Source organism: Podarcis filfolensis, assembly GCF_964270895.1.
Source record: "Podarcis filfolensis genome assembly, chromosome: 6".
NCBI classification, from domain to species: domain Eukaryota; kingdom Metazoa; phylum Chordata; class Lepidosauria; order Squamata; family Lacertidae; genus Podarcis; species Podarcis filfolensis.
In genome coordinates this window covers 44,828,787-44,854,552 of record NC_139609.1, presented here as the reverse complement: position 1 = coordinate 44,854,552, position 25,766 = coordinate 44,828,787, and the positions used below count along the sequence as shown (strand labels likewise).

Genomic DNA, 25,766 nt, shown 5'->3' with positions numbered 1-25,766 from the left:
AACGTCTCCACCCCCATCGCTCAGCGAGGTCCTCTTCCGAGGGTCTTCTGCTGGTTCCCTCACTGCGAGAAGCGAAGTTACAGGGAACCAGGCAGAGGGCCTTTTCGGTGGTGGCGCCCTCCCTGTGGAACACCCTCTCTTCAATTGTCAAGGACATAAAGAATTACACAACTTTTAGAAGACATCTGAAGGCAGCCCTGTATTGGGAGGTTTTTAACGCTTGATGTTTTTATTATGTTTTTAGATATGCTGTAAGCTGTCCAGAGTGGCTGGGGAAACACAACCAGATGGGTGGGGTATAAATAATAAAATTATTATTATCACATCTCTCCTGCACATGTTTGTGGTCAAAATAATGGGATGCACAACTCCTGTGTCCTTTGACATACTGGACTCACCTCTATTCTGACAATGAGCTGAACCATGTTGATCCTAGGAACCATATACAAATTCTGGGAAGCAGACAGTCTCTCCTTAGTTTTATCACTGAGATTCCATCCTGAGTGAACAAGGCAGCACAGACCCTACAACTCAAGAGAAGTAGCCCATCCAGCTGCCTATCAACTTCTCCTGACTTAGGAGGATGATAAAGGATTTGTAGTTCAGGCTGTAACTTTGGGCCACTGCACCTGGCTCTTTACTCCTAGCTCTTGGTACCTGGCTCTTACTCTGCCAAGAGTCAAGTGCTGTCCTGTCCTTATTAAGGTAGGACAGTGCTGGAGGTCCTGTTTCCTTTGGCCTGTCCTCCATAAACTTAGCTAGAGTGAAGTAGCAGGAGGAAAATGCTTTTCTCTTATTTCTAATTTTAAGCATGCAAAAGCCCCATTTTTGGAAAGCAAATTCTTCTCCAAGTATTCAGGTTGACATCTTGTGTCAGAAGAACTCCCTTTCCACACTGCAGTTCTATGATGTATATTTCAATATCACATCCATCTTTATTCATTTCTTAATAACAGCTCAGAAAACAACTAATTAAAATAAATCCTCCTCTTATAACACATTATTAAACCTATAGTTTACTGCATAGTGGTGATAGGTAATTTAATTGTTGGGCAGAAAGGGCTTAGGGAATTTTGATTGAGGGAATAATTGTCAAGTGCCAAATTGCTTTTTAAAGCATAAAATATTTAGACTAATTAATTAATTAATTAAAATCCTGTAACCGTCTCACAGGCAAAATGCTTGACCAGATAACACAATAAATACACAAGACCAGATAATGCAAAAAACACCTGAACTCTTTACAAAGAAACCTGCAATAAAATTATCTGAACAATGATTTGAGTAATCCTATATACACACTTACTCTGGGAGCAAGTCCCATTGAATTCAGTGGGGCTAATTTCTGAGCAGACATGTACAAGATAACACCGTTAAGTTAACTTATGTGAAGCTGCTTTTCAGGTATACACTAACAGTGCAATCATATACATGCTTATTCAAAAGTTAGCCTCAGTGAGTTCAGTGGGACTTGCTATTTATATAATTCCATTGAAATGAAGCTACTTTGAATATATGCACTACATTAAACAAACCTTTTATAAATAAATTTGATTTAAAATACTATTGCTGCCTGCTAGTTCTTTTAAATGTATGAACTGAGTAATGAAATTCCAATGATTTTAGTCAGCCTTCGGAATGCTCAAGCTTCTTTAGATTCTGCCCAATGGGTTTAGGACTGGGGTGGACAGAAAGTTGAAAAGATATATGAGCGACTGAGATATCAATCACAACGAGAATCAAAGATCAACAGGACAAAGCATGAATCCAAGCACTTATGCTTGTGCAAGGCAGCCCTCTCAAATTCTGCCCAATTCCAGCATCCTACTGCAGCCCCCCTTGTACCCTCTTCCATTCATTTCATAGGGTCACTGAACTATCAGGAGCATTATTTGGGGTGCGTAGGAAGCACCCCCACCTTTAGTGGGGAGGAAGGGCCCAAAACACCCTTCTTCAAGAACTGAATTTTGCTTGTGTTTCTGTGGAACCAACCCTTAAAATGTATTTTGGTCTAGTGGTCTTTTTTTTAAAAAAGGGTATTTTTTATTATCTTTGTCCATGTTTTCTACTCAAGCACCTGCTTTTTATCCTTGTGTGTTGACATTTTCCATTGCTGTACAACAGATGCAACATTATTTACTAAACCCAAGCCATTATATCAGAGGAAAACAAACAACAGTAGCTCATTAGAGTCGTTTTCATTGTGCAAACAATACTCCACCCCCCCTCAAAGTAACCAGTCTCCAGTACTAAAGCATAAAAATAGCTATTTACAATGGATATTCTACACCACCGGACTAACTTAAAGGACAATGATGCTTAGAGTAAAGTTAACAACTCATGAATCTGCATTTTATTGATTAAAAATATATATTCAGTATGTGAATAGGGTGGATGATTTTTAAATAGACAGGCTAAGCCAAACGTCTGCCAGGTAAGCAAACACTATTGCACAACAAGAGATTGTAGGTAATCCATGCACTTGAACATGGGGAGTGTTAGTAAACAGCATGGCTAACAATGCTTTTGTATTGCTATACAAATATATCTTATTTTCTTTTCATTATAGCAATCTGCATTAAATCGAGGCGGCCAGTTGCAGGTTGAAATGAGGACTGGTTCTGCAGCTCTGAGTAAGAAAACAGTTTATAAAAGGCCATTGTATCCGAAAGAAAGGTTATGTAGCACAATAACAGTGCACCTATATGGGCAGTATTTATTTTAGAGAGGGACAGAAGCCATTTTGTGCAAGCAGAGTTTTTAAAATAGAATATACACTGATGGATTTATATTTTTATTTTGACACTGCCATTGTGATTATGTGTGCAAATTAACATAGGGGTGCCACTAACTATATGTTCAAGGTAAAATGTCTCACTTCACGTTCTTCTTCCTGTTCTTTCTTAATCTGCTCCAAACGAAACTGCTCTGCAATTTCTCTCTCTTGTGCTTCTCTCTGCAGAGATGAAATAAACAAGTCACTTCAGATATCATTTATCATTAAGGTACACTCTCATATTCCAATGGCCCTCATTTTCCTACAAATTATGCCATGCAAAATATTGGTTGTCCAAACTGTGAATGTTCCATAGTTTTCATGGTTTCTCTCAGAGGGAGGCTGTTTTTGGATTACTAGAAAAAGGAGAAAGCATCACAAGAAGGAAGGGCAAAAGAAGACTCTAATTTGCATAAAATCTGCATATATTGATGAGTGTGTAGATACAAATTTAGAAATAACACCACCCATGGCCGCCACACTTTCTCAACTAGAGAGTAAGCTTAATATCATAATGTATTTCCTGGTCTCAAAAGAGTTCATAAAAATACCTTAATTCATCACTAAATCACATTCTCTAGTATAGAACTGTACACACCTTTGCTCTGTCGGCTTCAAGAGAGATTCTGTAAGCTTCATCTTGTTCTCTTTTCACATTCTCTCGGGCCTCACGTTCATCCTGGCGTGGGAAAAGAAGGCCAAGAATCAGATTAGGATCCCAAAATTATTTATTATATTCATTCATCCATTCATATCCCATCTTTTCTCCGTGGAACTCAAGGTGGCCTACTTAGTTCTCCTCCCCACACCCCAGAATGAAGAACTAGAAGAAAGCATCTAGTTTAACAATAAAAACAAAACAAAACAAAACAAATAAAAAGCCTAATAAACCAAGAAATCATAATCTAAGTCATTATTATTTTTAAGCTAGGTCACTATGCCATTCAGGTTAGTCACATTATATGGAGTCTGATCCTATGCATGTTTATGCAGAAGTGTGTTCTACTAAATTCAATGGATCTTACTCCCAAAGTAAGTATGCATTGGACAGTAGCCTATTAGAAAATCTGTATATTCAACTTGGGCTCATTTTGTAGGGATCTGAAAAACTATTCAAATTGCAACAGTCGCTTACCAATTTAAATCAACTCTAAAGCAATTGAATACATTAGTAGTAGAAACAGAAACAGAACTCTGGGGTAACAAAACCGATTGAGTTATTTCCATGATGTGGCTACTCTAAATTCCAAATATGGACAAAAATGACAAATAAAGGAATGAGAGGCAAGTTCAGTTTCTGAGGCCAGAAAATAGGCTCTAGCTGATCTAAGCAAGTGTTATCATGCTGCTCGATTCCATCAGATTTGCTCATGGTAAAAATCTCACTGATTCACATATTTGGGATTAGGAAAGGAACTTTCTTCCCAATCAAAGTGCTTTTGTTGTTGCCTTCCCTAGTACCAACTCTCTTGCTTCAATCACCTGGTGTACATCTGCTCTCTGCCAAGTTTGCACTGCACCACTTGAGTGAAAGGAGCTAGGGAGTGAATGGCCTTGTCTTTGAGCATGAGACATGAGTATGACACATGATCCAAATAGCTTAACAACTGATGACCAGTCTTTGTTGCTGCTTTGTATTTGTCAAACACCCCAGCGTTTAAACAGCGTTTATTTAGGCAGGAATAAAGGTACTAAATTATCACACACTAAGGACTACTCCTGCCTTGATAAGACTCTAAATCACCACTTAAAATCAGTGGGTTATCAAAAATTATTTGGCTACGGTTGGCAAATATGTATTTGCGACATAAATAATGCCAGCAATGTTTCACTTCCATAACAATATAATTATACTGCTGATGACGATGATTTCACAGCTTTAAATAAATTGTATTTGAACTCCAGCTGAATAATTTGAAGATTTAGGCTGCCCTTCATTCTTATAGATAAAAGGGCTGTAGACAATAGGCATAAATAAAATTAAACGTTGTATCAATACAGTATCATACATAAAATAAGGCAACCATTTTCATAAAAGAATTAGAGACAATGAAACTCATTCAGAGCAGACTAAATGCTTTTCAAGACTAGATTCCAAATTCCTTGGCAAACAGTTATATTTTGACACGGCACACAGACTATTATTAAGTCAGCACAAGTTAGTGTCCTTTGGGGAAGTATTTCAAAGGTGGGAGACCACCACAGAGAAAGCTCTCCTCCAAGGATCTTAAGGCACAGAGTATGTGGGTCCCAAGGCATATATGGCTTTAACAGTAAGCACTAGCACCAAAAAGTGGGCTTCAGGTGAAAAGGCAGTCAACATAATCAATGTAATGTAATTCCATCTGGCTGCACCACCTAGCAGCTTCGTTCTGTACCAGTTGAAGCTTCTGAGTAGCTTTCAAGGATAGCACCATGCACAAGCTGAAGTGGCTAAGCATCATCCCTCACCGTTGTCTATACGGACTGAGGCTGAAGGGAGCTGGGGTCCCAAGAACACCTGGAAGGCCACAGGTTAGCCACCACTGCATTAGAGTAAACCAAGTCGAAGGTTACCAGAGCATGGTTCCTTGTGGCAAGGCTATTCCTGTTCTCAGCTGGCAAACCAGTATGACACTGTATTTTTCCAGACAGACAGTTTCAAGCATTTCCCTTAGGTTTAGTTGTTCTTCTTCTTGGCATTATTTAAACGGGATATGCAAGGGATGTCAGGAATGTAACAATACATTATGCATGACTGCCTCTCTGGGACAAAGGTGTGAAATGGCACAGCTAAACTTCCATTTCAAAGAGAACAGTTTCCTAAGCAGATGTACCTTCTAAATCAAGTTCATGGTTAGACAATGGAAAATTGTTTATCTAAGTAAGAGATTTAACTATCTAAAATATTTGCATAGGTTTTTTTTTTAAAATACTATGTTTTAATTAAGATTAATGTTGCATTGCAAAGTAAGCAATCCGCAGTACAGGACTTCATCAGTGTGAGATTACAGAGAATATTATGATACCCTTTCATATTTGCAAAAATAAATATTTGCATATCGCCAGCAACAGTCCTGCTCCCAAGGTTTCTTGGCCCCTTGGAGCATCAGCAAAGGACATGTCTCTCTTGCAGTGCTTCCCCCTGCAATTATGTTGTACCTTTGCAATGCCAGAGTAGACCCACCTTTACTGAGAAAACTATGCATCTGCCCTCCTCCCCTTCTTCCTCATCTGTGAGAGTTCCTCTTACAGCCTGCAGAGTTAGATCTTCGTTTTATTTATTTATGGGACTTAAAACCCAGCTTTTGACAGCTTAGATGAAGCATCATATGAACACTGCACAGCAGCAGCCTCTCTTCACAACAAGGTGTATGAGCAAATTTCTTTACTCTTGCTACCTACTTGATCAGAGATGTGCAACAGCACTGAGTGAGTGCTTACCAACATGAGCACAAACCAACCTTTGTAACAGAGAAAAAGTTCTTACTGCCATTTAAAAGCCAGCTGATTATGCCACGTTTTGGATTTCATCTACTCCTTCAGGAGCAGGGCCTTTTCTACTACACCATGGTGCTTTGGAACTCACTTCCAAAGGAAGTTCATACAACCTCTTCCCTGCTAGCCTTTAGAAAGATAAGCATTTTTTAAAAAAATAATTGGACCTTACTTCCTATTGTTTTATTGCTTGCCCTTGTTGGTTCAGTGCTTTATTTTAATTTTGTAAACTTGGCTAAAGTACCTATGAAAGTAGAGCATCAATAAAAAACATTTTCTCATTTTGGAAAAGCATTTAAAACTTAAGATATAATGTGGCAAACTGCCTTGTACAAGACCATTCTAACTCATTACTGTCTATTCAGACAGGAAGCAGTTCCACAGTCATTTTAACCAGAAATGTCAAGGACTAAACTTGGGACTCTACACATACAAGAAATGTCATTGAGTGATGGTCCTACTCAAAGATGATCAAGGGTCTGGAAATCAAGCCTTAGGAGGAACGGCTGAAGGAGCTTGGTATGTTTAGCCTGGAAAAGAGGAGACTGAGATAGCCATCTTCAAATATATCAAGGGCTGTCACATGGAAGATGCAGCAAGCTTGTTTTCTCTTGCCCCAGAGAGTATGACTCGATCCAGCAGATTCAAGTTACAAGAAAGGAGATTCCAGCTAAACATCAAGAACTTTCTGAGGGGAGGAGCTGTTTGACAGTCGAAAAAACTGCCTAGAGTGGCAGTTCTTGGTGGTGGACTCTCCTTCCTTGCAGGTTTTTAAGCATAGGTTGGATGGTCATCTGTTATGAATGCTTTAGTTGAGATTCCCACACTGCAGGGTTTGGACTTGATGACCCTTGGGGTCCCTTCCAACTCTACAATTCTGTGATTCTACTCTTTAAATTGAGGCTATTCTTATTAATAACCTGTATTCATAAACTAAGTGTTTGTGTAAATATAAGCTATCCTCCTCAGTTTTAATACCAGTTATATGTTTTCTTCTTTGACACTGATAGCAAAGCAAAAACATCTACAGTCAAATTTCAGAATGCAGATAAAAATTAAAAGTTGCCTTTAAAATGTAAGTTTCATTAAATGTTCTACTCCAAGTAATTACATGGAGCTTTTTCAAGACATGCTTGCTAAGTGCTTTACAGGTCACTGGAAAGCAAATGACATTTCACTCCCTTGACAGCCAACCAGCAATATTGCTCACTTACGGTTGTTGAGAAAATGTGAATGCCAGAAGTTGAATCTTGCCCAGATTCAAAAAGCATAATGGGCAAACAAGCTCATAAGAGTTGCCTTCCTCTATAACTTAGATAATTATTATTCATTAAGTACAGGTGAACATAATTGTACCTCAGTGCCTGGCTAGATGGGAGATACAAAATTTGTCTAGAACAGTAACTAGATGATAGAAGGAAGCCAATTTACCTCACCCTTCCTACTATATAACAGTGACACACAGCAGCTTACACAATCAGTGTGTGGGGTGAAGAATGACAAACCTAACAAACAATTGTAATAAAATCTATGAGTAAAGCTCCAAGATACTATAATATAACTCAAGCAATGTGTTAGTTCTACTGGGCTTTACTCAAGACAGCAGTCCATATCCCGGACATTATTACAAGTAAAAACGTGAACCATTTTTCAGCAGGAGGTGGTGGTATGCAAAAAGCTCTTAAATTGCTTTCTAGTGCTCCTTGTAAGCTTTAGCTTTTTAAGTAAACTGCTTTGAGAACACTTGTGTGGAAAAGTGGCAAATAATTGTTGGGTTGGTTTGCATCCTAACTAGACATTCATGAATCATACAGCTCCTTCAGTCCATGGACAGGACCATGATCTAATTGAGTACCAGCAGAAGGTAGGATGAAGTTTTCCTTTCCTCTGCAGCTTCTCTCAAATTGCTCCTGTGAGCCTCCCAACCTTCTGCAACAGATTTTCAGCAGACCTAACTGACTAGTTGGGAAAGAGGAAACAGTGGAAGTTACCTTCCCACCTTGGGGTGGTGGGAGCATCCTGTAAGCATACTCTCCCCAGGGTTACTTCCAGCGACAGAAGCCTGGTACAAGATTGTAGTGCAACTCTATTCAAGTCTAGTCTAAAGTAAGTCTCATTGTTTTCTGTGGGACTTACTCCGGGGTAAATATGTTTCAAATTGAGGTCTCAGTCAGTATGTTAATTAATTAATTAATATATTGACTAATTAATTAATATATTGCTAATAACGTAGTCGTAGGGCATCTGCTAGACCTGCATGCATGCAAAAATTGTAACATATACCATGCATCTTTTTCCAAACCTTATGTTTTGCTCAGCCTCATAGTTTAGCTAGCAATAACCATGTATTCTTTACAGCTAACCCCCAATATCTGGAATGAGGGGACAATGATTCTGCACCAGATAATGTGCATCTCACAGACACCTGAGCACTGATTTCTGACCTTTCAAACACTTTCACTCATTCTGTGACTCTTTTTGCAATGAATTTTAAGGACAAGGAGCAAGAGGTTGAGAGGAGAGGCTTATGGATGGGAGAAGTAGAATGATACCCATAAAGAGAAAATGACATCAATAGGTCCCCTTATTTAAAAGGCCTGAGGATCACAGTTCTGTATCAACATACCTATTAAGATACGCCTTTGGAATATATAGATCTATCTAGTGCATAAGCCTCAAATGTGACCCAAATCAAGCTGTCTTTGAAACACAACAGTAATGAATCCATAAAGCAAAATGAAAAACAGAGCTTTTAATCTGTGAGAACAGATTATGCCATGATTATTCTGCATTCCACTGCTTAGCCATTGGATATACATTATGAATATTGAAATTTCTCATTGCTTAGCTGTTATTCAGAAATGCTGTATGGGTTGGACCCCCCCTGCCCCCACCTCACGATGTTGGACAATTGATCTTGTGTCAGTATGACAATATAGCAACATTTAATTGGCAGCTTTGATGGAATCAGTATGAAATCTTTTTAGAAATAAATTAAAGTGACAGCAAGATTACTCCATGGAAAGAAACAGTCTGCCGCTAAGCTGCAGTTAACTTCCCCCTTTTTAATTTCATAAACCTTCATATTTTATTTTAAAATATTTTCTTGATCAGTCCATGTTGAGGCCAGGCTGAAATTCCTCCCTCTCAAATCACTATCATTGTACACCATCTTTCCACTCCCACTGAATTCCCTGCACAGATAAGCATAATTCCCATGAAGCATTCTGACCCTGTGGGAATGCCTAGGATGGCTGCTGCTTGATGCAGTGTCAAATATTTTCCCCCATTAAAAAAAAACCAGCAACCATCTTCATCTTAGGACGCACTCTTGATTGTAAATCTGCTTTAACTTATTTTAATACAGTGACTGTAAAATGTTGTGACCCAACCTGGGAGCTCATGGTGAAGAGTCGGTAAGAATTCTAATAAAATCTTAATTATATAATCAGCATCCGCTTCAAACATAAGGCTACTCCCACCTGAAAGTTCTGAAGTTTTACTCTCCCAAGATTCATTCAATCTTTGGGTGGGGCATTTTCTCCTCATCTTCACTAAAATGCTGAAAAAAGTCAGGACTGAGTAAAGTTCCATCAAGTACTTGTTCATTATCCAGCAAGGATAGTCACAACTATGTCCTATTGAACTAAATGGTCAGATTTAAATTGCTTCTCAACTTGGGAAATATCTTTCTTGTGAAAAGGAAACAAAATCTAAGTTTTAGAAACTCAAATTCTACACTATCTTTCTAGCTTGTCTTTCTGCATCCTCAAGGAGGAGTTTGAGTCTCAATTAATATCTGACCCAATTAAATGCTAAGTTATCTCAGAGCAACACACAGCCCATTATACCCTGAAATTCAACAATCTATGTGTTCACATAAGGCACTAGAAACCAAAGAACCCACCCTACATATTCTCTGTTTGCAAAGGATGAGAATCTATTTCAAACATTTTATTGAGCCACACCTGAAGTTAAAACTATTACTGCCTGCAGCTAATCATGGGAGTGTGAAAGAAAAAACACCCAGCTTGTCTAAACAAAACAACATAATAGAAAACATTAACCTGATCCTCCAAAGATGACAGACTTGTACATTTTATAGCTTAACACAGGAAAATCTATGGATATATATACAGAGTGTGTGGGTTGTTGTTTTATAAATGATATAAAAGCTGCCCAAATAAAGCCTAACTTTTACTGTTGTTCTTACATTCTCTTATAATGCTGTTCTCACATCTCATTCTCTTATAATGGCAATGGTTCCCACCTGAGAGGTGCTGGAACTGAGTTCCAGTGAGTTCCAGCTTAAAAAAAAAAAAAGCCCTGCTTGCTATTACTTTTTGGAAATATTTCTTAAAAACCCATCACAATTTGCTTTGTCCCCAAATGGCTGACTTGCTTCAATAAGCTAATTTGAGGTACTTTTTGTGCAGTTTGCCCTTTTTTTGTCTTTTTTTTTGTTACTGGTCTTGATTCTATGCCTTAACATCAGGGTGGCATGCAAAAATCTGTGAAACAACACTTTTTGTGACTTGTACATAAAGTGACACTATAAACTTTCAACTTCTTAATTTTTGTATCCCAGGCCACTGTTAAATGCTTGCTCTCTGTTCCTGTGCCTTTAACAATAAAGCTACTCAATTTAAGTTCACAGGAAAGGAAGATGGGCTGATGGCTGATCACACAATCTGAAAGCTTAGCTGACAGTCCACCTATTTCCAGATAAATAAACATAAAAACATTAAAAAAGTTTTTCCTCTCCATGAACCTGAATAGTTCTCCATGCCTTTATCAGTGTTACTCTTATTTCTACAGGTGGTTTTTTTAAATAAAAGAAACACACACTGTGTTTTTCAGGAAGAAGATTGAAAAACCAGCTGATGGGAAGTCAAAGTGAATAGACATTTTCAAGCGGGATTTGCAAATAAAGGAAGTTTTTTCAAGCAATTGTAGAACAATATATATCTACCATGAATCTTATCCTAAAGCAACGAGGGTTAAATGTTGCATAACAAGAAAAATAAACATTATGTTAGGCCTACTGTTACTTAACTTAAAAATGTGGACAAGTCAGACCAGCTGTGTAACAGTCAATGCTTTTACAGTAATAAATTTTGACAGCAGAAATAAAAAGAATGCATTATCGAGGTATCATCAAATGGGTTCTGTCAGTACATAGGAACTCCACCCTGTATAAGCTTGTCAAAAAGTGTTACTGTAATCCATTGAGAAGTCTCCTCCTCAGGCAAGAGAGGAAAAAAAGCATAAGGAGGAGGCTCAAAACAGGTGTGTTGAATTGTAATACCATTATTTAATCACAAATCTCTTCTCATTAGTTTCATATGTGACAAATTCAGGCTCTATTCTTGCCTATCATGCAATGCTAGAATCATCACTCAACAGTCAAGTTAAAAGCCAAATGTAAACAATGAAACTGTGGACATGTCTTTTTAACACTGTACACTCCTCAAACACAAAAGGCTTAATAAATTACTGCCATTTCTCTTGGAGCTCCCAGCTAGGTCTCCAGTAACAATATGAGACTGAAGGAAATTATATTTCTCAATTAAAATTGGACTTCCTCTGGATAGAAACAGCCACTTTCTCTGTCTCACTTTTTTCCAAAGCTGGATAACATTGCCAGTTCATTATGGTAATATATTACAATTTAGTCCACAGGCATTTAGGGTGTAATCCTAAAGCCAGTAGGAGACCAGCTGTGGACCGCTGAATTCAGAGTCCCATTCCATCAGAGAAGGAAAGCCCACTGGTATGATGGCACTCATGCTGCTAAAAGATCCCTGGTACACCCACAGAAAGGTCTGTCAGTGCAGATGTCCCACTGGTTGTGTTTTGCTGGTGGAGGTAGTGAAACAAGGGCAGCTAAGGATCTGTAAGACCTCAAGATCTCTTGAATTCCCAACGTGCCTATAAGAAGCCCTCAACTACACTGTTCCGAGAGCCGGCATGGCTAATTGCTTCTCACTGAACACAATGGCAAGGGAGTAAATGAAGGAAAGCAGCCCCACCAAGAAAGGCAGAATCCCCACCCCTACTTCCCACTCAGGCTGGAGTGAACTGGCAGGGCATTGGAAGTGGTGCTAGCTCTGTTACCTTACTCAGAAATTATGGGAAGCCACTCTTGTGGGATTGAAAAATACCCACCACTCCCTAAAGTACTTAAGTTACCAGAATTTTAGGCCTCTATCTACATGTTTGCTAAAACTGTGCAGTGTCTCAGTTTTGTCTTACTTTTCTTCTTCTTCAGTTAGCCTCAGTGATACTAGAAGAGTTCTATCCTCTATCTACAATTAACTGAAAAACCCAGCTCCACATTATGACACCTAGCAAAGGATACTGTGTTAAATGCTATGCAAAAGTGTGTCACATTGTTATTCATGATTTGAAGACTTCTAAGCATATAAATATATGAAAAGGGTAACGTTCCAAATTTTCATACTGGGTCATTGTCGATTCCCCCCACCCTAGCTGGAATATATATTCTTTGAACATACAGAACCATTCTTTTGTGCCTCCATGTACAAAAAAATATACATGTTGACTTAGAAAAAAATAACAGCCAAAAACCTCGGAAGAACTTTCTGTTTATCTTTTTGTGGTTTATGATGGCTTACAATTGTTACTAGGAAAACAGTAACAGAAACCGGAATCTGTATCCTGCTTGCTATTGTCACATTTTGAAAGAATGTTCATGTAAATGCATTAAGATCTTCACTAGAAAAAGGAGTTGCTGTTTAAACAGAAGTTGTCAGGAACAAGGCTTATAAAAAAGAGTTACATGTTAGCTAGCAAACCACGAAAAACAATATTTTTTTTCACATGCCAACGCCTCTTGCTAAGTACATAATATATGGATTACTTCACTACCTGTTTAGCACATTATTTTATCTAGTGAATTGCATTTCTCTTAAAGACACTGAGGAATAAAGCTGGTTTTATTCCTCAAATGTTCTTACAGGTTTGAAATGAATTGCAGACACTATGTTTATGTTAAGTTGTTAACTATTTTGCCTTTCCAAAGAAAACCATTCCACTTCTGTTTTTTTGTACTTCCAGGATATGTGAAAAGGGAGAAAGGTGCATGCATGTTCTCCCCTGGAAAAAAAACCCACAAGAGAGATGCAGAAACACAATACTGGAAGCATGAATTACTGGCACAATTATTTTTTGCTACTTCTCTGAAAAGTGAGAAGCCATCTTATGCTTCCTGGTGTTTGAAACCAACATGTGAGTCAATAAACCAACACAGCCTATATCGGCCATGTTTGGTGGTTGACCAAAGACTCAATAATCTGCCTGTTTATATTGCCTGCCTGGGACTGTAAGACCATTGTGCTGCTGACAAGCAGTTGGAAACCACAGCTGAAGACTGCATTTGGCTTGACATGTGCACAACGCTATCTTGGTAGCTGAAAGGAAAGGGAACAAGGCTATAACGATACCTCAGCCAATCCAATTTGAGCTGCCAAATCAGCAGCACATGGCACACTGTAGTCTCCCCGCCCCTGCCCCAATCAGTAAATAAGTAGCATTCCTATTGTACAGACAGTGGCAGTGCTAGTTCTACTCTACCTGTTCTCACTAATTGCAGGTCAGGGAAGGAGACTGATTACTCTCAGAAATATTCCAGAGAGAGGCTATAGCACCAGAGTCCCACTGCCTACAACATGGGTATGCGAGCACCATGCTTAACATAGAAAATAGACCTTATTGAGAGAAAATCAGAGCCTGTTAGAATAAAACCAGTTTTTGAAATGGTACCCCTAGTCATCCCTAACAACCAGAAGGTAACAAAGAATGGGGCAATGGAGTAGGCCATACATATCTTCACAAGCCATCCATTAGGCAGGTACAATTAGGCAGCAACTTAAAAACATGGCAACTATGATTTTAAAATCTGCACAACAATATAGAGTGGAATCCAGATGTTGCCCTTGTGATCACAGAAAAGCTTTTGATTCACGGGGCACCTCTGCTAAGTGATGATGAGAGAGACAATTATTGTAAATTCGCCCTTACTCCGAGAGCTCCCTGGGCTACCTTTCACTTTGGGCTGGAAGGTCTCTAAACTCTGAAGCCAATTTACAGGGGGCACTGTAGGGCTGCAGCTCCTCCTTTCTTCCATTAATGGAGGCATCTGTTGGCTCAGAAGCCCTTCTGGGAGTGCAAGGGTACCTCGGCCCTCTTTTGCATACTAAACAGCCCTATCATTTGAGACCTGAAACGCTTCCATGAAAGTTTATTTTAAAAATAATATATCATCTCATGGTTACCTTCTGTTATAATGCAATGAAGATTCAACAATACTATGCAATAAATTTCATAAATTTATGCAATCCTCATAACTAAAAATTCTATCAAGAATAGAAAGGAATTAGAGTAGAGAGAGGAAATGGATATGGTAGATAGAAATGCAGATGACATACATTCATAATATTACAAAAAATAATCAGTAAATCTTGTACTAATGAGAAACAAGACTTAAATGGCTGAAAAATGTATTTAGTGCATTATTGTCAATCAATGTCTCTACAACCAGGATAACAATAATCTTGAATGGCAACACACCTATTATTACAAATTCCTAACTAAGTACTTCATTACTCGCAAATGTCACTCCCAATTTACAGAGTAACAGATAAATGTCTCATTACTGTATACCTGTCTTGTGTCTACTTTTTTTTGTAAAACTGAAACACTGTGACAGTTCTGGAAAACTTTATACTTCCACTTGCTCATTTAGTTTGAATGAAAGAGACCTCTACGGTAATGTATATTTTTATTATTATATACTGAAAGGTACCTTTGCTAGAGTACTAAAGTATGATTGTTTTCCTATTTTTTAATCATGAGGGTAAGGAATGAAAGAAGTGGTAAGTTTTTAGTAGAGTGAAGCCAAATTCCTAGTAAGAAAGAAATGATGAGAATAATCTCCCCATATAATAAGCTGCTTTGAACATGTGAAAGGTCGATTAAAAACATGAGATGGACTTCTGCTACAACCAAAATATTTTGTTCTATAACATTTCCATTATTTCTATTACATTACTGTGATGTGATATGTTTCAGGCTACCAACTTTATTATTTACAATTTCCATCTTATTTTTTAGCTAACCAGTGACACACTTTCTTTTTTAATCAACATTACGAAAACCAGTATGAACAGTAAATAACAGTTTTTAAATTTGCCGTTCAACACTTGTGCCTTTCCAGGTGCAATAATTCCCCCCACACACACACATTCAGATAATTTCCTCAAGAGATAATTTCCCCCAGTACTCAAAGACAATATTTAGCCATTAGATTGCTTTTGCAAATGCTATGAAATTTCTAAGAGTCACAGGTGTCTATTGGACTATGATACTAGGATCCTCCCCTCTCCAATCCATTAAATTTTTATTTTGTGTTCTATGAGCACCTCTTACCAGTTCATTGTTGTAGCATTTCAGTATCAAATGTTCAGCTATCCCTGTTCATCTTTCCCATTTAAAATAAAGCAAACACCTGTCAAAGCTCCCTTCCCTCTGCAACATATTGTGTCATATAATGAACCTTAGCTGTTTATTTTACTTATTTAAAAGCTATATATTCATTTTTAGCACTGACGCTCACTTCTGCTCTGACTTCTTTTAGAACGCTACAGGTGATGGCTGCCCGACCCTGTCCGTTACATGCAGGGGTGGAGAACCTTCAAATGTTGCTGAACTGCAACTTCCATCAGCTCTATCAAGCATGGCCAATGGCCATGGATGATGGGGGCTTTAGTTCAGCAACATCTAGAGGGCCAAAGGTTTCCCACACCTGTGTTAGCGCATCCTGGTATTAGCGTGACTTGATGAAAAGGACAGTAGCCATGTCCAGTTGTACAAGAGAGCTCATTAGGTGGAACTTCTCTTACTTGTGCAGTAAAAACCTGCAAAAAACTTCCTCTTTGCCCAACTATTAAAGCCACAGGAACCCTGTTTTCCTTAGCATCCGGTCGTACAATGTGCAATTGGTGCTGAATTGGGGCCCGAACAGATCTAGTGCTATGAATAGAATCCAATATTTTTTAATTGTCTGGAAAGGCCTTTACTCGAAATTCACCAGATGTCTGGAGTGATGTCCAGCTCTCACCTCATCTTTTATGTCTTCCTGCTGCTGAGCACCGAAGATCTCCATTGCAGCCATCAGCCTCATCATTAGCTCATCCACTGTTGTGTTACCTAGCAACAAAGAAAGATAGCTGAACTTCATATTATTAAAGTTATTAAAAAAACCAGAAAGTCATTCTAGAATTAATCCAAAAGGAATACCTAGCAGGGGTTTTTATAAGTCATAATAAGAATATGAGATGAGATTCTTAGAATATTTTCTGTTTATCGGTGGGCTGCCCCCCACAAGTTTCTAATTTTTCCAATAAAATGTAAGCACAAGCATAGACGAAAGTATTTATTCTGAACTGATTGATGATGCTTTCTGTTATATTTTCCTGTAGGTGAAAATAGGATCACTAAACAGGAAGGGAGGGTTTTTTTTATTTCTTTCAGGTAGCTGAAAGAAGCATGTTTAAAAAAATATTGTCAAACTGATATGTAAAATTTGGGGTAGCTTCAAAGAAGAATTTGAGGGCATTAGCGCAAAACGCTTTCCACAGAGTAGTTTCAATTGTATCCAAATTCTTCCAGACTTTTATACTGCATCTCAAATAGCAGTATATATATATCCTGTTGTCCCTTGAAATCCTACCCTTCCTTTCACATTAGTCCAAATATTGTTAAAATCCATTCTATGGACCTGTCAGGTTTTCATTCCTGGGTGGCAACAGCAATTCTCTATTCTCCAATGCAAGGTGGGCTGACGTGCAAGAAGATGGTAGCTTCACTTCTTTCCATTATTTTCCAAGTGAGATTTTGCTTGCTCTCCACAGCAATACTGGCTGCATTTGGCATTGTGAAATTTTGAATTTCAAATGTCGACCTTTCAGAAATCAGGATGTCTTGGACAACATACACACTAAATTTAAACTTGGAAAAGCAATGCCAAGAGTACAGAGAGGGACTTTTTATATGATAAAACATCAGACTGCCAAAGCTTTGGTTAGATTTGGACCCTTCTTTTGCTTTCAAATGCATGCAGGCAGACTCCTTCAGTTATGGAAATCTCAACTTGAAATCAACAATTTTTCAATATTTTAAGAGTTCCAAATTAAGAATGTTGCAAGATACCTGAATTCAATGACTCAAAACATAAAGGACTCTGGCCTGGTTATAACATCTCTTCATCCCATTTAATTTTCACAATAATGCTATAGGGCAGGCTAAAATGGGACATGATAGCTTGCCCAAAGTCTTTAAGACTGAGACCCTCTATGTAGACTTACCTGGACAGAAATCCCATTGAAGACAAGGGAGCTTATATCTGAGTGGATATGCACAAGAATGCTCTAATCCTAAGAACACTTACTGGAGAGTACTTTTGTAGTAAAATCCTATGCATGTTTACTCAAATCAGCGTCAATGCTGGAAATCTGAAAGGGGATCTATTCTAACAATGAACCTGAATTCCTGTTTCTAAAACTCTAGCTACAGAAAGCTTATCATTCATAGTCTATCAGTTTTCATTTTTTTGTATACTTGCTGGTAAGCATGAAAAATAAAAGCCATTTGTCACTATTTACACTATTTACACTATTTACACTATACTCCTCTTCATTATTAGAGATGCAAGGACTCTTCATTATTAGAGATGTAAAGAGTAGGAAAATCAGTTTTGGCCGTAGTAAATGCAAATGAGTATAGTATAAATGCACTGCATTTTACATTTCACTAAGAGGTACTTTCTGAACTAAAGAAGATAAACTATATTCTAGAGAGGTAAAAGGTAAAGGTAAAGGTACCCCTGCCCGTACGGGCCAGTCGTGTCCGACTCTAGGGTTGTGCGCCCATCTCACTTAAGAGGCCGGGGGCCAGCGCTGTCCGCAGACACTTCTGGGTCACGTGGCCAGCGTGACAAGCTGCATCTGGCGAGCCAGCACAGCACACGGAAACACTGTTTACCTTCCCGCTAGTAAGCGGTCCCTATTTATCTACTTGCACCCGGGGGTGCTTTCGAACTGCTAGGTTGCCAGGTGCTGGGACCGAGCAACGGGAGCGCACCCCGCCGCGGGGATTCGAACCGCCGACCTGACGATCGGCAAGTCCTAGGCGCTGAGGTTTTACCCACAGCGCCACCCGCGTCCCCCTATTCTAGAGAGGACTGGTGGCAAATTAACTTGAAAGTTTCAAGAAGGAACATATGCCCAATAGAACCAAGAAATGGTACCTTGTATTACATTCAGCACCTCATTCGATGATCGTTTCCCCATAATAATCAGGAAAAGTGGAAACTGATCTGTTTTCTGAGTTCGAATAGTTTGAGCTACAACGCTACCAAAGTGTCTTGTGCACATCGTTAGAAACCTGGAAAACAGAAACATTTAAAGGGGGATGAAAATTTTGTAAAGCAATGTCCACTTTATAAAATAAAGGTTATTAGATTTGGACTAAATTAGCGAGTTTCAAAATTCCTGCTTGTTCACTTTGTAATCATATCATTGTCAATATTGCCATTTATCCTGTCAATATTCTCATTTATCAATATTTATCAAAGTTAACATTCCCATTTATAATATTCAGAGCTATCAAATTCCATCCTGCAGCAAGTTGGTTCTCATACTGAAGAAAATGAATACCACATTTTAAAATAATGAATGCACCAATGCAAACTATTTTTTCCCTGAACAGAAGAGAATGAAATTAGTCACAATCCAAAGAAAGACCAAGGCCAGCCCAAGACATTTCGAGGTTTAAATAGCATGTTCTACCCTGCAATGTGATGTAGAACCAGATGCTCTGTAGCACAACAAACTCAAAGGTTGTAGTATATTTTAACAGGCCTCCTGATGATGAAATCTATAGTTTATTTTTCTGTTATCACAAATTTATAAAACAATTGGGGCCTCTCAAATATGCAAAGAGGAATGAGAAATTTGGTTATCCTGTTACAGCAATCCCAAGGCCCGATAAAACAAACTTTTTAGCAGGGGCAGTGTGCCTTGGCATTCACAACTAAAGTGGTTAACAGGTTAATAAATATGGGGTCTATCTGCTCCAAAGGCATTGCTAAAATAAAGAACAAATAAGAGAAAAATGGGGGAGGTGAGAGAGTGCTAAATGATATGAATAAATTCTATTCCAATAATATATCTCCATATGCTTTAACATCTGGGGAAGCATGTCTACAATACATTCTCCTTTCATTCACTGCCAAGGCAAGCATGGACTTCTGTCACACATTCATGTCTGGTGGAATTCTCAACTTTCAGACCATTAACACTAATCATATGGCTGTTAACAGCACTTAGAACATTTAGAGCAAGCACTTAGAATGCATACACATCACACCATTTTACCTACAATAATTGTCTTGAAAGGTTTCTGGAAGTGCTGCAATGGAAGGAGGAAGAAAAGTGATGATGTGTGGGGTCTAGGGATGTTTTCCTTCCATTTTTGGGTCCCGCGCTCTGGTGTGAGACAACTGACTTACGCCACAGGGTGGGACAAAAAAAACCTCCTGTCCTTTGGTAGCCTGGAAGCCAAAGCGGGACATCTGGGATTGGGATCAGAAGCCTTTCATGGAGTTTAACAAAATAATCAAACAAAAATTCAAATATCCCCCAGTACATATTAAGACACTAAAAACACTGCATCAAATTGCAATCACAAACTTTATCAATACAGTAGCAACAACATATCTGTTGGACTCCAGGTAATATTTAACCTCAAAGACTCAGAGGAAAAAATGCATGGTCATTTGGCTTTGGAAAACTGACAATAAGAGGGACAAGTTAATCCCTACAGGGAGAGAGTTCCACACCTGGGGTTTTACGACAGAGAAGGCACCATATGAGGGTAACCTCTGCTTCACTGCATCTTCTGAAGTATTTTTGAACAAATCTTTCAAGAGTCCAACAGAATTTCAACACTGACATTTGTTGAAATTTCTAAAAATGAATGAAACTGACTGAAGTACCACTTCCTGGGATTTCAGAAGTGCTAGAATCAGTTTCCTTAATATAAGTCTCTTACTCAGGCAGAAAAAAAGAGATCTACTTAGAATTCTGCATGCTGTTTCTAATTTTCAAACACGAAACATTTAACCATGTTTTGAGCACCAAGCTCCACCTGTTTACCAAGAGCAGGAAAAATATAGAAAGCAGTTATGATTGCAGTCATATACTCACACTTACTTGGAAGTAAGCCCCACTGAACTCAATGGTTTTCACTTCTCGGCCATTGTAAATATGATTGGGTCATATACAAGGTAACTGGTGTCTCAGTTACAACTGCTACATATGCACCGGAATAAACTACAAGGCTCAAAGTAATGTAATGATGCCTTTTAGTTGAATCTTTAGATGCTGAATTTGTCATCAAGACACAACATACAGTATCATCCTGAAAGGTTCAGTGTGCTGGTATTGTTGCATGAAGTTGTGTGGATAACTATGAACACACCAAAACATTAGGGCTCAAAACAACATGGAATGGCACCAGAAATCTATCATTTGTGACATCTCACTTCACAGAAACGCCACTTCTGAAATTACCATGGCTCTGTCACACTGTATTGAATGGATAATTGAACTCATCCCAAAAGAACTTAAGCAAACCTAACTTTTGCTGTACTTCACTCTTAATTTTTTCATCCAAGTGAATGAAGTATGACTATACAAATCTGCAAGTATTGTGTATTGTACCCTTTACTAGGTATCAGCAACTAAACTTAAGAGCTTCAGAGTAAAATACAAATCTAGAAAAAATAAATAACAACAGAATAAAAGTTGGGGACTTAATTATGAAATACATATACTGCTTTATACCTAGAGATAATATTTTAATATAAAATTTGCAAGTTCAATTAGTAGCAATAAAAATCAATGGCTTTTACTCAAGAGTTATGCTTCTGGATATAGTACTAGCCTTCTTCACTTTCATACTTACTAGTGCAGTCTTAAAACAATAATTCTAAGCTTTTGGCCAAAAAAATGCCTTCATCCATTAGCATACTGAAGTCTGGCATTAGTATTCTTAACACGATCCTGAATAAATGAAAAAACTGATAAAGCTTTTCTCTTCCATTAGAGGACTGTTTGAAATTAGCATTTCTTTCAAGAGAAAAGGGTAGCTTATGATATGTTTTCAGATCTGATGGTAAAAAGTAAATGTCATAATAATAATGAATTATGAAAGACCAAATGCAAATATAGAATGCTTTAATAAGATCCAATTTAATAAAGTCTGTAAAAATAATGGACTTTTAATAACACAGGTCACAAAAGGCAAAACAGTGGAAATTCTGAGGACTAGCCACTGGTACAGGCTTATTAATTCTTAATTATGTTCATGAACGGCAACTTAAATCATGTGTTTTCTTATGCCTTATGATAATATTTTAGGTAACAACTGATCTTGAAATGTATGCACTATCTGATGAGCAAAGTCCTGTTGTCTCATGCATTAGAAGGTAAATCTATTTGAAAAGACAAGCGGCATTAAAATGTCACAGGCTGAGAAGCATTTGATATCAAAATCCAAAACAGAATCACGACACTTCGTTTTCCTATCAGCGGGAAAAATCTCAACATCTACACTTCAGAAACCTAGAATGACAAATAATGGAAGTCAAAACTAGGCTTGCTGTTGAGAGCTGCTAAAAGTCTGAAAACAAATTAGACCCAACTTTGAATCTCCACTGGCCTCATTTCAGTAGAATATATAAACTTAAGATGGAAGCCGCGGAACACATTTGTTTATTAAGGGTAAAATTAAAAAAATATTTCAGAGTAATGGAAGTGCATACGGCATCATCATTTGAATGCATCATCAGGCTGCCACCACTGAATGGAAACTAGAGGGTTGTGATGCCAGAGACTCTCTGATGTTACTAGTGGGTGGTGTTTGGCAGCTGCAGAGACTTTCAGGGTAGTTTGCACTGTGTAAGCTCTATGCTCCTGGAAGAGGACAGATTGAAGATGTCCTTGGGCTGCGCTTTAAGCAAAGTTACTCAAGAAGACCAGCTGCTCCAAACTTGAGGATACAGAGAGGACAAATGGCAAAAAAAAAATCTGCACTGGATATAACTTTGCTCTAATTGTGCCGTTCAATTGACAGCGTTCTGGCCCAGTCTGTGCACCATGGTAACCCAAACTCCTGCTTTGCTTCTCCCCTATGGCAAGCAGGAGCAACAAACCACAATTGCTGGCTTACTGTTACATCTGAACTAGGGACTGTAGTTGATTTCGATTCAACATGAAGCCAAGATTTGTTCTCGGCTTACCAATTGTGGTGGTAATGAACGACAATCCCAATTTGGAGTTCCTTGTTGCTGGTGCTACTTCTAGCTTCTGCTTGGCTGGTGTTGACCTGTGACAAGGCTTTTTTGGTAGTGGCTCCCCATTTTTAGAATAGCTTCCTTGGTGAGGTGCGGCTGTCTCCTTCATTATTGACTTTCAGGCAAAATGTAAAGACACTCCTGTTTACCCAAGCATATGATGGCTATGAGCTACTGGCCATGGCAACCTTGAAATTAGTAACTGTGAAGCTATGTGATTGTTTTTAAAAGTTTTAAGTGGTTTTAAAATGTTTTAAGTATGTTTTTACTTATCTTAAGTTGTTTTGTTTGAACGTTGTAATATTTGCTGCTCTGGGATCCTTTGGGAGGAAAAGTAGCATACAAATAAATAAAATACACTAAGCCAAGGATTGTGGATTGCTGCTCCCACTAGGAGAGGAGTGAAGCAGGTGCAATCTCCACATTGGCTGTAAACAATCAACTATGGTTTACCATGATAGAGAAACTGGACCAGTGATTTATTACCACAACCAAATTTAAATTCTAAAGAAATTAATCTTAAGCATCAATCTGGTAAAACCAATTTGATGAGCCATGACCTGAAGGTCAGTTCTAGAATTATTTAAGGTCAATCAAATCAGCCCCTTGAAGATAAGAGACAATATATGCTGACCTATCTGCTGGGTTTTTTTTTTTTTAAGATAAAGCTTAAAAGTATCTTTCCTCATAGAAGAGATGCTTTAGTGTCTTTCCAAAGCAAAAAGAATACTTGTTGAATATTAAACACGTAAGACATGTAATTATTTAACATTATTAATTTTATACTCTGCAAAGTCAACACAAGTCTCATTAAAATGTTAATTTAAGAATAACATTTTATGTATTAATATTTAAATTTTAAATGTAAAACTGAAGGATGTGATATGTAATATTTAAACAGGGTATCTATGCATGATTGTCTTAGTACAGTCTGCATGTGAACCACTTAACCCCAACTTTCTTTAAAGACAATTGCTATTTTTTACTGGGCTCACACCATTTCTTGCTACATCTTTCTGCAGGCAATGACACTTTTATTGCAATCAGTCCAGTCAACACTAAACTAATTGTTTCTGTTTAGGAAGTTTATTTGAAAATATTAAGATTGTTTGAGGCTATGTGCCTCTTCATCTGTAACTCTCAGAGTAGATACAGTTGAGCTTGATGGATTAGCCATTAAAATAATACAAAGCTAAAGAAACATAAAGGCCCCATCCTGCTGTAAGCCACTATGACTAATTTACATATTACTTACTGTCCATGACTGCCACTGAAAACTTTTCCACTTGTGTATCCATATGGTGTGTGTTATCCTTAAAAAGGTGTCGTGGGCCAGGAATCAGGTTCACCTGCTGAACAGCATCCTGAAAGGGGAGGAGGTGGAGTGACTCCACCTGCAGTTGATCAGCCTTCAAGGACTCAGAGGGGAAGGCACTGGTGAGAACCAACTGGCTTCAGCCTTCTTAAGCAGTTTCCAGCAGGAATCAATTGCTGGTAACAATGCTAGTAGTTCTTGGCCCTACCTTGCTGCTCCCTGCTCGTCTTGACCCTGGACCCAATGATCACTGGATTCCCTGACCCCTAGACTTTCTTGTCATGTGGATTGCTGTTTGCCTGACCCTAGGACTGGACCTGACTTTAAATGCTAACTCTGCCTCCAGGCATGTACACCAGAGACTCTCCCACTCCACTGAGCTCAGCAACCAGACTATGACAAAAGGTCTCTACCTTTTTTTTATCAGTCTACAAGTGTGGAGTATTTTAACACTAGCATCACAAAACTATGAAGCAGTTAGAATGCAAAACTGTGCATTTAAATGTTCCTCCTCACATCATTAATAGCAGGGAAGGGTTTTGAAGTGGCAACAACAGATGGAAATTGGTCCTGAGAAGTACAACGAAGAATGTAATAGTTCTGTTCTCTGTAATGTGCCATTTTGCAAATCCACACAAATAGAACAGTAACCATGGGTGAGTTATTCATAATTCATTTGGGGAAGCAGAAGACTGGCAAAGGTCATTATTGAGTGATAAAATCGCCCCAACCTTGCCCATGCCCAAGGAGTTACTGTGATGAGGCTCTGGCCTGCTGACTAGAACAGTCTATTCTTCCCAGCTATCTGGCTTCTATTAGCTTTCTTACAAGTTGAGAGAGAAAAGAAAGAGGGAAGCATAAAAAAAGAACAGCTCTACAGGTTTGGAACATTTTAAACTCAGGAGTTAATCATCACAGCAAATTTATTAGCATACAGTTATGTTCCACTTATGTGTGGGGCAGCAAAAGAGGTTGGAGAAAATATTTTGGGGAGTGGAAGCAGCTACCTCATATTAGCCCAGGAGAAATCCCAGATGATATAACCTCTTGAAGATCAGTGGCTCTGTGAGGGATTTTAAATTCAGGTAGCACTTCAAGCATGAGGGGGGCATGACACTGTACAGTATGATCCAAGAAAGGGTATTCTTATGATCTCTCTGCAAATACAGTGCTAGTTATTGCAATGCCCAATTGTCAGAGACTCCATACTTTAAAAAACTAGGTGTAATAATCTTGTTGCTTACTGAGTCCTCCTGATAAGAAAAAGGCCAAGCACCCACATAGATTCTGTTAAATGCCTTTGTGATTTTGATAACAGAATCATTGAAATATTACTGATGCAGCTGTAGGCTTTTGTAAGTGTAAATGGAATTGTGCCCAAATGCCTTCACTCTTTTTTCCTCAGAGGCCGGCATCAGCCAACCACTCTTCTGCATCAGAGCTCTTTTACAAATAGCACCACAGGATTCTATTCTTTTGCACCTTCTGCTCTACAAGTCTGAGCGATGAAAGGACTTGACACTGAAGATGTTTAGGCCACATCGTTATCAAAAAAGTCATGATGCACAGTTCTACAACAGGATTTTCCCTCTTTATAGTGCCATGACAGTCCTAAGGTTTCTCAACACAGGGGAGCACTGGACCAACTAAGGCTGCAATCTTACACGCTTCCCTTAAAGTAAGTTTTATTGAATTTGTGGGACTTAGTAGGTATGCAAAGGATTATACTGTTAATGATGTATTTAGTATGGGCTAATCAA

At 38.4% G+C, this 25,766-nt stretch overlaps 1 protein-coding gene and 1 long non-coding RNA gene across 3 annotated transcripts in view; one reads left to right on the top strand and one right to left on the bottom strand.

Annotated features, from left to right (window-relative positions):
* LOC310765080 overlaps positions 1-10,453 on the top strand; it is a 62,527-nt gene extending 52,074 nt beyond the window's left edge. Inside the window, exons 5-7 of one of the 2 annotated variants that reach the window (XR_014549423.1) lie at positions 2,570-2,633; positions 2,963-3,005; positions 6,619-10,453. This is a non-coding gene — a long non-coding RNA (uncharacterized lncRNA). The remainder of the gene's footprint in view (positions 1-2,569; positions 2,634-2,962; positions 3,006-6,618) is intronic. The other variant, XR_014549424.1, reaches the window with a different exon arrangement.
* The window catches only part of FAF1 (Fas associated factor 1), a 166,513-nt gene that overhangs the window by 18,300 nt on the left and 122,447 nt on the right, over positions 1-25,766 (bottom strand). Inside the window, exons 14-17 of the mRNA XM_083619586.1 lie at positions 18,582-18,718; positions 16,395-16,483; positions 3,375-3,455; positions 2,879-2,956 (exon numbers count right to left, since the gene is read on the bottom strand). Coding sequence (XP_083475712.1) covers positions 2,879-2,956; positions 3,375-3,455; positions 16,395-16,483; positions 18,582-18,718 — 385 coding nt within the window. The remainder of the gene's footprint in view (positions 1-2,878; positions 2,957-3,374; positions 3,456-16,394; positions 16,484-18,581; positions 18,719-25,766) is intronic.